The 16530-nt window shown below is 44.8% G+C and overlaps 1 protein-coding gene across 2 annotated transcripts; it reads right to left on the bottom strand.

Annotated features, from left to right (window-relative positions):
- Positions 1-1885: 1885 nt before the first annotated feature.
- On the bottom strand, positions 1886-16317 carry LOC117457999 (peroxisome proliferator-activated receptor gamma coactivator 1-alpha-like). 2 transcript variants are annotated; one of them, XM_034098335.2, is made up of 11 exons: positions 16086-16317; positions 14653-14757; positions 14320-14475; positions 6962-8588; positions 6798-6851; positions 5494-6286; positions 5184-5387; positions 5026-5086; positions 4810-4931; positions 4567-4718; positions 1886-2292 (listed from the first exon to the last, which is right to left on the bottom strand). In XM_034098335.2, exons 1-11 carry the CDS (start codon positions 16179-16181, stop codon positions 2192-2194), a joined length of 3471 nt encoding a protein of 1156 aa, XP_033954226.1. In that variant the 5' UTR covers positions 16182-16317; the 3' UTR covers positions 1886-2191. The 2 variants fall into 2 exon arrangements, with proteins under 2 accessions (XP_033954226.1, XP_033954160.1); XM_034098269.2 differs by having other exon boundaries at positions 5026-5089; positions 16086-16316.
- Between the last annotated feature and the right edge of the window lie 213 nt (positions 16318-16530).

Below are 16530 nucleotides of genomic sequence, written 5' to 3'. Positions count from 1 at the left end.
CAAAATCACACGATACATGGCCCCATTCATTCTTTCCTTTACACGGATCAGTCGTCCTGGTCCCTTTGCAGAAAACACCCCCAAAGCATGATGTTTCCACCCCCATGTTTCACAGTAGGTATGGTGTTCTTTGGATGCAACTCAGCATTCTTTCTCCTCCAAACACGTCCAGTTGAGTTTTTACCAAAAAGTTCTATTTTGGTTTCATCTGACCATATGACATTCTCCCAATCCTCTTCTGGATCATCTAAATGCTCTCTAGCAAACTTCAGACGGGCCTGGACATGTACTGGCTTAAGCAGGGGGACACGTCTGGCACTGCAGGATTTGAGTCCCTGGCGGCGTAGTGTGTTACTGATGGTAGCCTTTGTTACTTTGGTCCCAGCTCTCTGCAGGTCATTGACTAAGTCCCCCCGTGTGGTTCTGGGATTTTTGCTCACCGTTCTTGTGATCATTGCGTGGAGCCCCAGATCGAGGGAGATTATCAGTGGTCTTGTATGTCTTCCATTTTCTAATAATTGCTCCCACAGTTGATTTCTTCACACCAAGCTGCTTACCTATTGCAGATTCAGTCTTCCCAGCCTGGTACAGGTCTACAATTTTGTTTCTGGTGTCCTTTGACAGCTCTTTGGTCTTGGCCATAGTGGAGTTTGGAGTGTGACTGTTTGAGGTTGTGGACAGGTGTCTTTTATACTGATAACGAGTTCAAACAGGTGCCATTAATACAGTTAACAAGTGGAGGACAGAGGAGGCTCTTAAAGAAGAAGTTACAGGTCTGTGAGAGCCAGACATATTGTTTCTTTGTAGGTGACCAAATACTTATTTTACTGAGGAATTTACCAATTAATTAATTAAAAATCCTACAATGTGATTTCCTGGATTATTTCCCCCCATTCTGTCTCTCGTAGTTGAAGTGTACCTAGGATGAAAATTACAGGCCTCTCATCTTTTTAATTGGAAGAACTTGCACAATTGGTGGCTGACTAAATACTTTTTTGCCCCACTGTACATGGATAGGATTTCGAGGCGTAGACGGGGGAGAGGAGGTCTGCAGTTCGGTGGACTAAGGATTGCACCACTGCTTTTTGCAGATGATGTGGTTCTAATGGCTTCATCGGTCTGCAACCTTCAGCACTCACTGGATCGGTTCGCAACCGAGTGTGAAGCGGCTGGGATGAGGATCAGCACCTCCAAATCTGAGGCCATGGTTTTCAGCAGGAAACCGATGGACTGTCCACTCCAAGTAGGGAATGAGTCCTTACCCCAAGTGATGGAGTTTAAGTATCTCTGGGTCTTGTTCTCGAGTGAGGGAACAATGAGATGGGCCGGAGAATCGGAGCGGTACGGTACTGCAGTCGCTTTACCGCACTGTTGTGACGAAAAGAGAGCTGAGCCAGAAGGCAAAGCTCTGTCTTCCGGGCCATATTCGTTCCTACCCTCACCTATGGTCATGAAGGATGGGTCATGACCGAAAGTTCGGTCATCCGGGAGGGACTTGGAGTTGAACCGCTCCTCCTTCGTGTCGAAAGGAGCCAGTTGAGGTGGTTCGGGCACCTAGTAAGGATGCCACCTGGGTGCCTCTCTAGGGAGGTGTTCCAGGCACGTCCAGCTGGGAAGAGACCGAGGGGTAGACCTAGGACCAGGTGGAGGGATTATATCTCTTCGCTGGCCTTGAGATCCCCCAGTCAGAGCTGGTTGATGTCGCCAGGGAAAGGAAAGGAAAGTTTGGGGCTCTCTGCTGGAACTGCTACCTCTGCGACCCGACCACGGATAAGCGGGAGAAGATGGATGGATGGAAGTGAAATTTAGACTCGTTTGTACTCTGGCAGTTTGTCTCCTGAGAAATCTGTTACTAATAACCAAAGAAACTCAAGTTGACAATTCATGAAGATTAATGAAATCATAAAGAGCTTTTATTTTTCATATAGTAATGTACAAAACATTATCAGCAATATTGAATTTAACGAAAAACTTTAGTGGGTTCCACTAACATGCTATCAATTAAACAGTGCTACATATTTTTACATATTAACTGTACACATTAGAAACAGCATGCGTATTAAGAGTCCAAGGCTCCAAGCATGAAGAAAACACTAACATACATAAGTATGAGCCATAAGTCTCTGAGGTCCAAGGAAACTTTGGGTTCTTTGCCATATCGAGCTTGGTGTCGTCCTCCCACACGGCTCGGTTAACTCTTTATTCCTTTCTGGGCCTGTTTTAGCAACGAATCAAAGTCGAGGTCCTCGAACCTGTTCTTAACAGGATAAGGCTCTGCATCTTTGTTTTCGTCTAAGGAAGATAAAAACATTCACAGGATCACATTAAAAAACATATATTTATTTGTTATGTTTTTCAGAAAATGTGTGTAAAATACAGCTTTACTAAGAGACCACTGCAAAATGATCAGTTTGTCTGGTTGTACCATTTATAGGAGTGTGTTTGAGTAACATAAACAGTTTTGTTTTTTTCTATAAATTACTGATAACATTTCTCTGTGTTGGAGTTCAACAGACAGTGGAATGGAATGGCTGCCATACATGTAGAGCAGTGCCTCTCCAATGCGGCTTTCACACCAGCGCTTTTCAGTTTCTAGCTCCGAGCGGGAGCTTTTCTGGTTCAGCTCCGGTTTCCCTTTTCAGCTCCCGCTCTGTGCACACCGCCCACTGGCGCCCCAGAGCTGCCCCTGCTGCGTCATGACGTCACCGTTTACATCGCTGATTTGCCCCCCAACGGCAGCCATTACGGCAGCTCACAACAACAACAACTGCGTTGGGTCGATGATCGTGTTGCTTTTAATCACACGAAGCCAGAATAAATTGAATAACGACTTCTCCAACCTTATACTTTTCTCCAGAGTGCCGTGGTTCATTGTTTATTAATGTGTTTCTGCAGCATTTACCGACCGCTGCAGTGCTGGCTGCTCTTCCACGGGAGTTTATTCTCCCGTTAGCTCCCGGTTAGCTCACACGGCAGCGGCCGCTCTAAAGTATTCACTGTCCGACTCACACAAGCAGCTGATGCATATCCCCAGTTCCCCTTAGCCCAAGTGAATGTGTGTCAGTCTGAATTGACACTGTTTGGTATCACAACGCTGTTATGAAAGTTTCTCTGGTATAAAACGGGTGATGTTAGCATAGCAACCGAAGCTAAACTGACTACTTGCATCCGATAGCTGCAATAATACAAAACAACACGTCTGCCTCTCTCCACAATGATCGATAACAGTGAACGGATGGTCAAAGTAAGGCACAAATAAACAGAATCACACGAAGCCTGGTTAGTGTTGCCTGACTTTATAAAGTGTGTTTATAGGCACTACTGCTTGTAGGCAGGCATAACAGTCGACCCATGGGAGGTGGGTTTAGTTTCCTGCACGCCTCGACGTAAGAGAGACGTAAGCGACGTCACCTCTTAGCTCCAAAGCTCTTGCCTCTGGACCGACAATTTTTTGGAGCTGGAAATGAAGCGGATTCCGGAGCTAAGAGCCGGCGCAGCTCCGGTGTGAACTGGAAAACCCGGCGCTTTTCAGGCTCTAGCTCCGAGCCGGAGCTGAAAAGGCGCTGGTGTGAAAGGGGCAAAAGTGTGGTCTGCGGACCACTGGTGGTCCGTGATCGCCCCCTAGTGGTCCGTGAGTATATTGGTAAAATTTCGCATTTGAAATAAATACATTTCACTCTCGCGAGAATATCTCCGCAATGGAGTGAGCTTAAGTTTCATTGCATGATATAGCCCAGCGCAACACCTTCATCACACATGTTGCCACCTGTTTGTACCATTTCCAGGCGATTTGTAATCTGTTCTAGAAAAATGATGTGATTTTGGATATTTGTGGAGTTAGGTGGTCCGCAAGTGTTTTTTTATTGGTTAAGTGGTCCTTGGTATGAAAAAGTTTGAGAAACACTGATGTAGAGATTGAGATTCAAGAAGAAATGGGTGTGGTATGTGTGATATTTGGACAGAAACTTGACTTATGGTTGAAGTAATGAATTCAAATTGTTGCAGGAATATTGCATTATAGTTCCTATGGGGCAGCTTTAAAAAAAAAGAAAGAAGCAATCTAGTCTTGGGCAGAAATACACTAAACATAGATTTTCTGAAATTTCACCATCATAAATAATAGCATAGTAAAGGTGCTGTATTGCTGTGATGTCTTGTAGTGCACAGCACACTCCCCTATGGGTCAGTATCTCTTTGCAGTATTGTTATTGCTGTGAACATAGCAGTGCCATTTTTATTCAGCTTATTTGTCAAAGTATAAATAAAAGAATAATAAAAAGCTAAGCTCCCTTGTCTGCTTGCCATCTGATTATTAAAGTAAAGTTAGCGAAACCTTCAACTCAGGCTCACTTTAGGTAGGCTGTCATTAAGGTGGACCAGCATAGTGTAGTGACAAGCAAAATGTCAGGGAGTTATGACGAAGTAGCTACCGTACAAAGCCTGTAAGAGTGAAGGGGTTTTACCTGGTAAGCTGACACTTTCACTGCACATAAAGCTCAATGAGGAGAAGCCTTCAATATAGCAGTGCACTCTGCACCTGACTTTGACTGTGGGTTTTAGTCTCACCTAGGTCGGCGTACTGAGAGTTACAGAACTGTCTTCTTCCACCAAAGCAGATGTCAAAAGGCAGCTCATTGGGTCTCCGTAGTTTTCCGCCGTTATCAATGGCTGCGAAAGCATCGTCCATGTTGTAGAAAGTGACAAAGGCGTAGTGGTCACTGTGGGAACCAAAAGGTGCAGGGTTTAAATACTGATGAATGTTAAAAAAACAAAACATAATAGAACATATTATCAGTTGTGCACACTCACCCTCTATCTCTAAAGTGAAGGGACACACACTCTACTTCTCCGAACTGACAGAAGCGTTCCCTCAGCTCCTCGTGTGTCATAGTCCTGCAGATGCGGCCGACATACACCACCCTGCGCTCATCCTGTAGGAGAGGAAGTTTAAAAATTACTTATTTGTCCACTGAAAAACAAATACAATCACAGACATATAAAGCTGACATGTTATTTTGTACTCACTATGGCTTTAAGTTTCTGCATCCTGATTTCGTGCTCTCTCCGGAGCTTCCTGGACTCTCTGCTGCTGGAGGGATGAGAGGGGGATAGAGAATAGTATTAAAGACAAATGAAAAAATAAACAGCCACTTTTCTTCTATCAATTGTCAGCATTTACTAACCTGTAAACATCTCTAAGCTTCCGACGGTAAACCCGCTGTGATGGTGATCTGGATGGGGACCTGGACTGGGACCAAGATCTGGATCTGGACCTGCTACACTTCGACATCCTTGAGTACGACAACCTGTAGCGCCGAGGTGGGGAGCGGGAAATGGAGCGGGATGACGACGAACATGAACTGCTCTCTGAACGCTTGTGACGACGCCTGCGAGAATGACAAATGAAGATATTAGGAGAGATGCACAAAGAGGAAGAACACAGTCTGACTGTGTACATAACATATAAGTCAGAACACATAAGAGAATAATTACTTTTGTCTTTTTGGAGAGGGAGATGCAGAGCTGGAGGAGGAGGAGGAGGAGGAGGAGGAGGACGATGATGAGGAGGAAGCAGAGCTGGAGTCCGAACAAGGGGATCTCCCTCGATATCTCCTCCTCTCCCTGCCTCTGGAAGGAGGGCTGGGTGGAGGTGTGGGCAGAGTGCACGGGGGTGTCTGAAGACTACAATCTTGCTCGGTGGCAGCAATTATTGAAACAACTTTGTCTGTGGACCGACTCGTCTTTGAGGAGTCATCCACAGCCCTGATGGGGGGGTTAACGTCACAGGTGGAGGTCTGTTGTTTGCATTCAGCAGCAGCGATCGAGTCACTGATAGTCCTCTGTAATTCATCAGTTATTTTCAGCTCATCCTTGGGTTTAGATGTTCTGCAGTGCTGAGCGGCACTTGTCGTTGACCCGCAGTAATCGTGATCAATGAACACAGCCGAGTACATGGGAGGAGAGGGACGAGCAGCAGGGAGCTCTGGGAGGTTCGTGTGTGTCCTCTTGGACGGCAGAGGACGGGGGTCGATAATCTGAATGGCCTTGGACAGAGGATTTGTGCGCCTTGCTGGCTGATGTTGTTGAGTGCTGAGGATGATTTCAGTGCCGAGGGGCTCTGGGATGTCAGGTGATGTTTGAAGGTGTGGGGAGTCCCTGAGGGTTTTTGGATTTGGTACAAGTGCTTCCACTGCAGGCTGAGTTCTGTCCAAGTGTCCGTCTGTCAGTACGTTTGATGATGAGGTAGCAAGTTTGAGCTCTTTTTCTCCAACCCTCAACCCTTGAGCTAGAAAAAAATTTTTTTTAGTTAGCATCTGACATCATGATGCTAATAACAACAGATCGCCACTGGGCTTACAACTAAAGACAGCCACGCAAAAACTGCGGCATGTGTACGGCTCCTTATGGGTACTGCAATATTTGAAGTGCCAGAGCGGGGTGCCGGAGCGGGGTTCCGGTGCTCTCCGTCAGCACTACACCACTTGATGACACGTTACGCTTGTGTTGTGTTCAAGGAACCTGTCTTTGGCCAGAAAAAACAGGCACTCGCTTGTTTAATTATTTTGCGGTATAGATTTTTTTAAGTTAGAAGTTGTCCGTCAGTCCGTGAGTCGGACCCCCCCACCCCCAAAACGAAAACTCTTCAGTTCTCCACGAATTACACAAGTCACCCAAATCAGTGTTAAAAAAGCGGGAGGTGCCGAAAAGCGAATAATTTGCATGCATGCAAGTGGAATGATCCTTTCTAATCAACTTTTTCGCAGTCACCCCTAGTTAAAAGTAATCTGATTACTCACCTTGTGTTTCCTCAAACTGTTCCAGTAGGCTGGTGAGATCTGGCGCTTCGATTCCTGAAGAAGAAGAAGAACAAACAGACATGAAACTTTTGAAGATGTTCATTTCTTAGTTAGACCTTCATCAAAGTGAACTCAACAAAATCACCAATGTCTCGACAGTTTACCTGAGTCGGCTGGTTTCTCTAAGGCGGACACACTGGGGGAAACCTCTGATAACGTCTCCTTCACTGGTGTGGGAGCATCTAGGGGACTAGGCGGTGCTGTGAGGGAAGGACGCTTCATTTCCCTCGCTGTATCCGGACCTGGTGACGGCGGATTCTTTGGTTGCAGCTTGACTCCTATCGTCTGGTTTGGACTGCTTCTCTGAGGCTGCAGGGTTTTGAGCTCTGAGGAAGATTTGGTTTGTGTTGAGGTTGGGCACAGTACTTGAGGTCTGGAGGTGACACCTGAGGCTATCTCTGTGAGCCTGTTTTTAATTTCCTGTAACAGGGTGGAGTAGCCCTGGTTCACTAACAACACCTCAGGACTCGTGCCGGAGGTGGATGGCTGTCTTTGAGTTGATGTACCTGAGGATTCAGTTTGAACTTGATGAAAGTGCTTGATGCTGTCAGAGTCTCTACTGCAGAACTCCACTTTGGACTCTGATGAGGAGTGGTCAGTAGTGGGCGGTGTTGTCTGGCTCACTGGCAAATGGAGGAAGACGGGGTTCGGGGGATCAATATTGAGAGGCTTTTTTATTGGACTTTTTTTGCTCTCTGAAACATTCTGATTAACTGTGACGTTTGCCTGCAGACTGGTGGGTGAGAGGATTTTGGATTCAGTTCTTGGTCGCTTTAACCCGCTGTGACGTGCTTGAGTGGAGGGGTGAGGCCTGGGCTGAGTTTGAGATTTATGATCGGCACAAGTTCTCCTACTGTCTGGATTATGGTGCGCTGCCTTTGGACAGCAGCTGTTTTGTCCGTGTAAACAGATGGGGGTCAGCTCTGTGGGGGGCTCAGAAACACAGGGCCACTTGGTGATGTTGTTCCCCTGTTTCTCCACCAGGGGCTGCCTCCTCTTGCGCAGCTGTCTGTACTCTTGGAGGCTGAGCGATTTGGCCTTTGTCTCAGCTTTAAGTAGAGAAACCTCGGCCGTGTTGCTGTTAATTTCTGAGGACGATGTTTGGGGTTCAAGTGGGGAGCACGCTGGGTTTTCAATTGCTTTGGTGCCGTTCAGTGGAACCGACACACTTTGACTCGTTAGATTTGACTCGTTTAATTCTTCTTCTGCCGATTCATCGAGTGAAACCACCTGAACGGGGCCAAAGCTCACCCTTTTCTTCTCTCTGGATGCGGGAGTTCTGGATGATTGTACATTCAGCAACGCGCTCTTTAAGACGCTGTCATTATCTCTCTTTTCATCTTCCCTATTTACTTCTCCCACCTCGTCATCAGAAACAACATTTATTTCTTCGTCGCTGTCCTCACTGGGTCTCTCGTACTTCCACACCTCTTCCTGAGAGAACAACGTGTGCTCCTTCAGTTTATCCCCCTCCTCCTCCTCCACATGCAGCTTCAGGCAGTAGGGGTGCATGAGCTTCACCAGGTTGACCAGAGAAGTGGAGGTGAAGATCTCCACTTCATTCTCTGCTTTTATATTTTGAGAGTGGATACATTTTTGTTTTTTGAACAGATGTGAAGGGTTGGTTCTCTCCAATTTGCTTTCCGCTTCTTTGTCTCCATCGACCTTTATCGAGAGTGTTACATTTGGTGATTTGGATCTGGGCCTCAGCCTTTCATATAGTGAAAGATCCTAAAGATAGAAAGAAAAAAAAACACATTTAGATCTTTGAAGTGTTTATATTTTCTCACATTTTGCGTAAAAAACGTATTTTACAGTTACTTTCCTATTGTGTTTGTCCATGTTGCATTCTGTTTATTTAAGCTATTATGTATCAACGAAGCCTAAACCATTATAGCAAGAAACGTAAAAACAGAATTCATCTTTGGATTTTCAAGGTTCTGACAGTCCTTGAACCCACCGTGTGTGATACACAATTTCTATTAAAATTGTGATATTTTGGAAATCTATCAGATGGAAAAAATTACTTATGCTCTAAGGATCCAGATAGACATATTTTGCTAAAGGTGGAGTCACACCACAACTGTACTGATCCAGTAAATTCATTCTGATTTCCCCATATCTTTCGAACCACTTCAGGGTCTTACACCTCCTGATCTAATGGCGCATTTCCACTACAGCACGGAGCTCGCTTTAAGCGTGCCGAGCCCGTTTTTGGTTGCGTGTCCACTTAGCGTAGTACCGGCTAGCGGGTACTATTTCACAGTTTTCTGGCCCCATAAAATCGAGGTTGCGTTTCCACTTGGCCTAGTTTTGGCCTGGGGCTACCTTTTTTCTGGCCCGACTAAATCGTGGTTCTAGTCGGGCTGAGTATGCTAAACTAGAGAGAGAATCGCTGGCAAGGAGGCTACAACTATAACAAGATGAACATATTTGACCGTGATTTAATTATAATACACGTTTACCGTGCCGAAGTAACAACATACTGATACTGGTTAGTAAAAGCCATGAATTAATGCTTTGACAAGTCTGCAGACAGACGGCAGGCGGAAAATGCGTGTTGTCTAAATGGAGATCGGCTAAGCTAACGCAGCATATGCTCCGACCGTCCACACTCACAACAACGGCCTATACAGACATAAATATACCAGCGACTGTATTCACCATGACACAGGCAGTCTGTGGTTTGTGATATGTAACAGATATGAGGAGCTGTGAGCTTGAGTGCTAAGAGCTAACGGCTGTGTTGTTTTTTTGGGGCTCTCACTGAAGATGACGTCACGGCTCCGCCTACACTGCGTTACTATAGATACTACCCCAGTTCCTAAACTGTAACGGAAATGTGCCATAAGTGAGCCAATCCTAACGAGGCCTAGCCATACAAAGCGAGGCCGTGTAGTGGAAATGCGCCATAAGTGTAATGGTTCTGACCTGCATCTTACAGGCATTAAAACGGGTCAGGGGTGAAAAAGGTGAGAAGGATATTATCCCTCTAGGGGGGTCCGGGGGCATGCTCCCCCGGAAGAACATTTAGAATATTCCATATTTATTTTCCTGATGGCTTTCAGTCCTTTGTGCCTGTAGCCATCAGGCTGCACAACAAGGGGTTAATGATGAAAAAGAAATCAAATGAAATCACTGGTCATAAATATACACCGTTTTCACAACCCATGTTAACTTGTCACTTTAACTTATTATGCACTTAACTTAGATGATGACGAAATATGTATATATGCTGACAGTTATTTTACTCTTATTTTTATGTATCTCCTATTTTTATAGTCTTTTATTATTATTATCATTATTTCCTTGATTTTATGTTATTTATTTTAGATTTTATTGATCTTTGTGAATCTTTGCTGTACTGGTTTTTTTTTTTTCACGCTTACCCTGTTGCTGCTTGTGAACGATGTCACTTGAGCGGCTCGACCAAGTAAGGAGACAGAGGCAGAACGTCTTGATACAACCCGGTGTGGGTATTTATTCATCATTTGGTGCCTGGTCGCCCACATCAATATTTCACAATGACTGTCTCCCACACTATTTCCCCCCAAATGAGCCCAACATGCCACCCTTTATAGCCTCACCCATCGGCCCGTACCATCCAAAAGGGGTGGCATGTGTAGAGATGGTCAGCTCAGACAAGGACCGTAGTTATTCACAAAACATCCTTTACTGGAGAATGACAAACATCCTTTACTTACATTCTATTTAATTACGGTATGAAAAGAAAACCCGTTCTAAACTAACACGCCAAATGTACCTAATAACAAATCACCCCCGCCTCCAACCTGCTCCTTTGACCCCATCCGGAACGATAAAAAGGACCCGCTGTTTCCCCGGGGACCCTTTACGATGACGGACCTTGGGACCGGAGACGGGAGAGCAGGCGGAGGTGAGTGTTATGATGTTGACTGTTATAGGAGTAACCTGTACCATTAATGCACCTTATATATCGTGACCTTTACACACTAAACATATCCCTTGCACATAATCTCAACCGCTGTCAATCTACACAAACCAACACTTTTGGCGCTCTTGCTATAACTCCCCTTTCTTTCCAGGTGGAGCCGAGAGCCCGACCAGCGTCTGCCAGACGACATCACAATTTAATACAGTTGACTCATTTAATACCCACTACATCAATGAACAGTATAAAATGTGCAAATAGGCAATGTTTGACTGTACTGTGCAAATCCCCATGTGCAAGATTACACAGCCCGAAGCCGTGGCGAAGTTACCTTCGTCACATTTCCTTCCCCCTCTCCCCAGGAAGCACAGTGTTCTAACCGTTTTGGCTTCGGGACAACCAGTCAGCTACCAGGTTTGACTTCCCCGGCCGGTACCTGACCGTAAAGTTATACGGCTGCAAGGCAAGGTACCACCCGGCGATACGCATGTTTGCGTCCTTCATCTTGTGAAGCCATTGAAGTGCACGATGGTCTGTCTCCAGGATGAACTGCCGTCTGAGAAGGTAGTACCTCAGGGAGTCGATGGCCCACTTCATCGCCAGGCACTCCTTTTCAATGGTCGAGTACCTTGTCTCCCTGTCCAACAGCTTCCGACTGAGGAAAACCACCGGTTTCAGCTCCCCATCCACTTCCTGTAGCAATACCGCTCCAAGGCCTACCCCTGAGGCATCTGTCTGAAGGGTGAATAGCTGTTCAAAGTCTGGTGAGTGAAGGACCGACTCAGTGGTAATGGCTTGCTTCAGATCCTTGAAAGCTCTGTCACAGTCCTCGTTCCAGCGGACTTTGGCTGGCACCGAGGCCTTGGTGAGGTTGGTCAACACCACTGCTCTTTCTGACAGCTGAGGGATGAACTTCCGGTACCAATTGACCAACCCCAAGAAGGACTTTACCTTCTTCTTTGTGGTTGGCACGGGGTAGGCGGTAATCGCTTCGATCTTACTCAGTTGTGGGCGGATGACACCTCCCCCAATGACGTAGCCCAGGTACTCCACCTCTTCCTTGGCAAAGGCGCATTTACGGGGGTTGATGGTCAGTCCAGCAGCTTGGATCGCATGGAGGACCTGTTGTAGGTGATCCCTGTGTTCTTCCCATGTTTGGCTGAAGATCACGACATCGTCCAAGTAAGCTGCGGAAAATGTTGCAAACTCCCGCAGTACTTGGTCCATGAGCCTCTGGAAGGTCGCAGGGGCACCATGCAGTCCAAAGGGCATTACCCGGAACTGGAACAGTCCAAACGGGGTAGTAAAGGCCGTCAGCAGCTTGGCCTCCGGTGCCAGTGCCACCTGCCAGTACCCCTTGGTGAGGTCCAATGTGGTGATGAACTTTGCTCGTCCCACCCTCTCTAACAACTCGTCGATTCTTGGCATGGGGTATGGGTCAAACTTCGAGATGCTGTTAAGATATCTGAAGTCAATGCAAAATCGTAACGAGCCATCTTTCTTTGGTACAAGCACCACTGGACTGCACCACTCACTGGTTGACACTTCGATGATCCCCAGCTCTAACATCAGCTTTATCTCCTTCTTCAGGGCCAGCACCAACCGTTCAGGGATACGGTAGCTTTTCTTTCGGCTGGGAGCAGTCTCCCTGAGGTAGATGTTGTGCTGGACCAGATTGGTGAAACCAGGCTGCTCGGTGAAAAGCTCTGGATCCAATAGCTCTTTGATTTCTTCTTGCTGGACCGATGGGAGATGTGTTACATCCAATAGACCTGGTTCAGGTAGGTCCGTGGGAAAAACTGCTCCTCCACCTCCTCTTCCCCCACTGGCTGTATGAAAAAGTGTTGCGATGCGGTGTCTGGTGGATCTTGGAATCCTTTTAGCAGGTTGATATGAAACGTCTGGTGCTTCTTGGTTCTGTCCGGCATATGGATTTCATAGTTGACTGTTCCGACCTGTCTGGTGACCTCATATGGGCCCTGCCATCTAGCCAGCAGCTTGCTCTCACTAAATGGTGTACTTTTACTCCACTACATGTATTTAATACCTTTAGTTACTTCATAGATCTGGATGAATTATGTGAAATCTAATCAAGTGTTGAATCAGACTTTAGTTCCACCTGGAGTAAATCCACAAGCTAGCCTGCAGTATACAAGTCATTCAAACTAGCTGCACCTTTACCAGCTTTGAGAACACTTTCATGATCAATCATTATAAAACACATCATATATATTATTCTGAAATGGACCAATCTGCACAACGACTACTTTTACTGTCGCTACTTTCACTATATTTTGATGAGAATACTTTTCTACTTTTACTTGAGGAACATTTTGAATGCAGTACTTTTAATAACAGAGTATTCCTATTCCTACACTCTGGTACTTCTACTTTTACTCAAGTACAAGACCTGAGTACTTCTACTTTTAATCAAGTACAAGATCTGAGTACTTCTACTTTTACTCAAGTACAAGATCTGAGTATTTCTGCTTTTAATCAAGTACAAGATTTGAGTACTTCTACTTTTACTCTAGTACAATATCTGAGTGCTTCTACTTTTACTCAAGTACAAGATCTATACTTATACCACCTCCGTTTATCGCCTATAAAAAAAAAAAACTATTAGAAAACGAAGGCTAAAGCTAACGTTAGCAGATAGTGACAATGTATGCTAGCTAGCTAGCTCAACGATAATATTGCGACAGAAAAACTTTTCAGTGCACATCACGCTCTGCGCTCCGACAGGGAGCTCTGCTCTGAACACCTGAACGGCCCGTTCTAACAGCTGTTCACCAGCGGTCCAGTCTGTGCCACAGTGACTCCGGACCGCACAGTTAATATTAACGAACGTCCCCGTAGCTAATGTGGCTGCTGAAGCTAGACCATCATCGCGGAGCAGCAGAGCCGACAGGCAGGAAGACTCGAGCACACAGCTCGCGCTGCATTATAATATATAAAAAAAGAACACCATGTGTGTCATGATGGCACATAACAGCTCGCGGTCGCAGATTACTCCGGGTCCCAGACCCCCCCCATACCCCAAAAATATTTTTATTGCAGATCTACATGAATCACACAAACGACCTATTTTGGATTCAAAACGGCGAATTTCGTCGAAAGGTGAGTGATACTCATGCCTGATCTTAGCACACACACAACTACACGCACACACGGATGACCCCCCCCCCCCATTTGCTGTTTTATGTTATTATTATTATTATTTGTATGTATTTATCTTTTCATATGTCTATTTTATTATTATTATTTGTATTGATCTCTTTTTGTACTTTTTTCTTATGTTGGCTATGTAGATACAGCTAAATGAAAATGGAAAAACTGTTAACCAAAATGTGAACATGTGTGTATAATGAAACTGAAATCGGAAATAAAAACTAAATTACATTTTTTTTTTTTTTTAAATAGTGATATTCAATTTAAAAGATCACCAAAACCAAAGCATTTGCATGAATCTGATCCTGTTAAAAGTATTGGTTAAGTACTTTAAAACAAAAAACAGCCTTGTATTTCTTGTTCCTGAGTGTATGCACCCACCAGTGAGTTCTCCCTGCGCTCTGGGTGGGTGAGGAGCTTGGTGTCTGGCAGGGTGTCGAAGGGAGACAGAGTTACATCGTCATCCTCCACACTGTCCAACATCTCGCTCAGGGCCGACAGCAGGGTCTCTCTCTCCTCCTCCGCTCCACTCTTATCCTGGAAATGGAAATGCGAAGTGTTCAGTTTTATTCTTTCATACACAACATTTATTTTCTACCAAAATTCCACATGTGTCAACTAGTTTCCTGAATGAGAGTAAGTAGAAAAAACTTGAACAAACATAAAAACGTGCCATCTTTTAAACTTCTGATATACTGTGAGGTTATGTCTGACCTCTGATGCGACAGTGGAGTCTTCAAAAATGGCCAGGATTGAGTGATCCACGCAGGACTGAGCGTCCATCTCCACGGCTTCCATGTCACGTCTACTCAAGAGCAACTGCAGGGAATACAGACACACAAATATATTATGTCACACCCTTGTGCTTTAAGTTTTAATTCACAGTGATCTCATCTAATCCTACCTCCTGCTATTTTAAAATATGTCTTGTTAATTCATTTGTTCAATTAAATAACTACAAATAGTGAAAAATGCAGATCATAACTTCTGAAAGCCAGAGTTCATGTATTCTAATGTCAGGTTTTGTTGAACCAACAGTCTAAAACTAGATAGATAGATTTGATTCACTATCACTGACTGAATACAAAAAAAAGTGAAACTAGTTTAACCAACACCTTAATATAGTTATCATTCCAGCTCTACAAACACTGAAAAACAATTGGAGACAAATATCATTCATAGACTTTAATAAATAACACACATAATTCATTTTTTACAGACTCAGAGTCCAGATAAAGACTAACGACTACATACAAATACATGACATTCAAAAGAACAACAAAACTCGTGCTTTATAAAGAAAATGTGTTTAATATGTATACTTTATTGTATGTTTAATATGTTAATAAGATAATGTCGTTTGTTTGTTATTGGGTAGCATATACATTAGTACATGATATTTGACCATTTAATGATTGAATACTTAATTATACGGTGTATAATCCATAAGTATTTGTCACCGTAGTAGTGTATCAAAGAGCAATTCCTACTACTACCAATGTTTTTTTGATCATTAAAGTGGGGCTAGTAGGGTAGACAGAAGGATGCTCGTTATTGATCCCATACTGGTCAGTATAGACAGGAGGCAGAGTGAGGGGCCCTCGAGCATATCCGTATGAATGACTCACTAATCTGTAGTGTATGGCAGCTATGGGAAGTTGAAACAACTGCTCTGTCAAGGCCTGTACTGTAGTAAGCAGACGTTTAAACCATGTCCAAAACGCTTTTTAATGACAATACATCAGGTTATATGAAGTTTACCGCAAAACAAGCACGGTAAAATGAGAGTATTGTATAAAAAGCGACATAGCAGGGGGACAGTGCTGGACGCAGTGCTGAGGGTGCAGCCTGAACATATTACTTCAGAGGAAACTAACCGGCAGTGTAAATCAATGACCACGGAGATTGTGTTAACGACATGGCCGTACTTGTCATTGAGCAGTTCTGTAACGGCACAATATCTTATGGAGCTGCTCAGCCAACTCCCCGGTTAATACATCGGTAATACTACAAGCCTCATTCAGCCACGTGTCGCTATGCGCGCATGTGGCCTCGCTCGCCAGCAAAATACCCCGTTACTAACACGTGGAAACCCGCGTGTGTGAAGCTATTTGGGTGTCACTTTGTTAAAATGAGCAAACCGGTACCTCATTGGGGTTGTTGCTGGTCATAAAGTCGCTGTTCCCGGCATTTAAATCCACGACATTCCCCCTCCACCGCACCGCCATCTTGCTGCTCCACATGGTCCGCTGGGAGGCCGTAGAGAGACACGTGGTCCGCGAGTGGAATCGCGGGAAAACCACCGACCTGGGATCAGATTGAGACCGCCAGCTCCACTAGTGGATGCAAATAGAGGAGTTGAAATCAGATCCTAGGTCAGCTGTATATCCTGTGAAGTCCTCATTGATTGAGTTTTCTCTTGAAAACTAGCTACAGGTTTTATTTTGCTGCAGATACTCAGCAGGTAATGCACATACGCTCCTTTTCCATTGAATATTTGTTAAATATGGTAGATAAATATAAATAAGTGATCTGTTTAAGAAACCTGTGTTAATTTCTCTGTGACAGGCTAGCTGCCTGTCACAGAGACAT

The sequence above is a fragment of the Pseudochaenichthys georgianus genome, chromosome 1 (assembly GCF_902827115.2).
Source record: "Pseudochaenichthys georgianus chromosome 1, fPseGeo1.2, whole genome shotgun sequence".
Taxonomy (NCBI): domain Eukaryota; kingdom Metazoa; phylum Chordata; class Actinopteri; order Perciformes; family Channichthyidae; genus Pseudochaenichthys; species Pseudochaenichthys georgianus.
The sequence above is the reverse complement of the archived record's forward strand: the minus strand, read 5'-3'. Positions and strand labels throughout refer to the sequence as shown.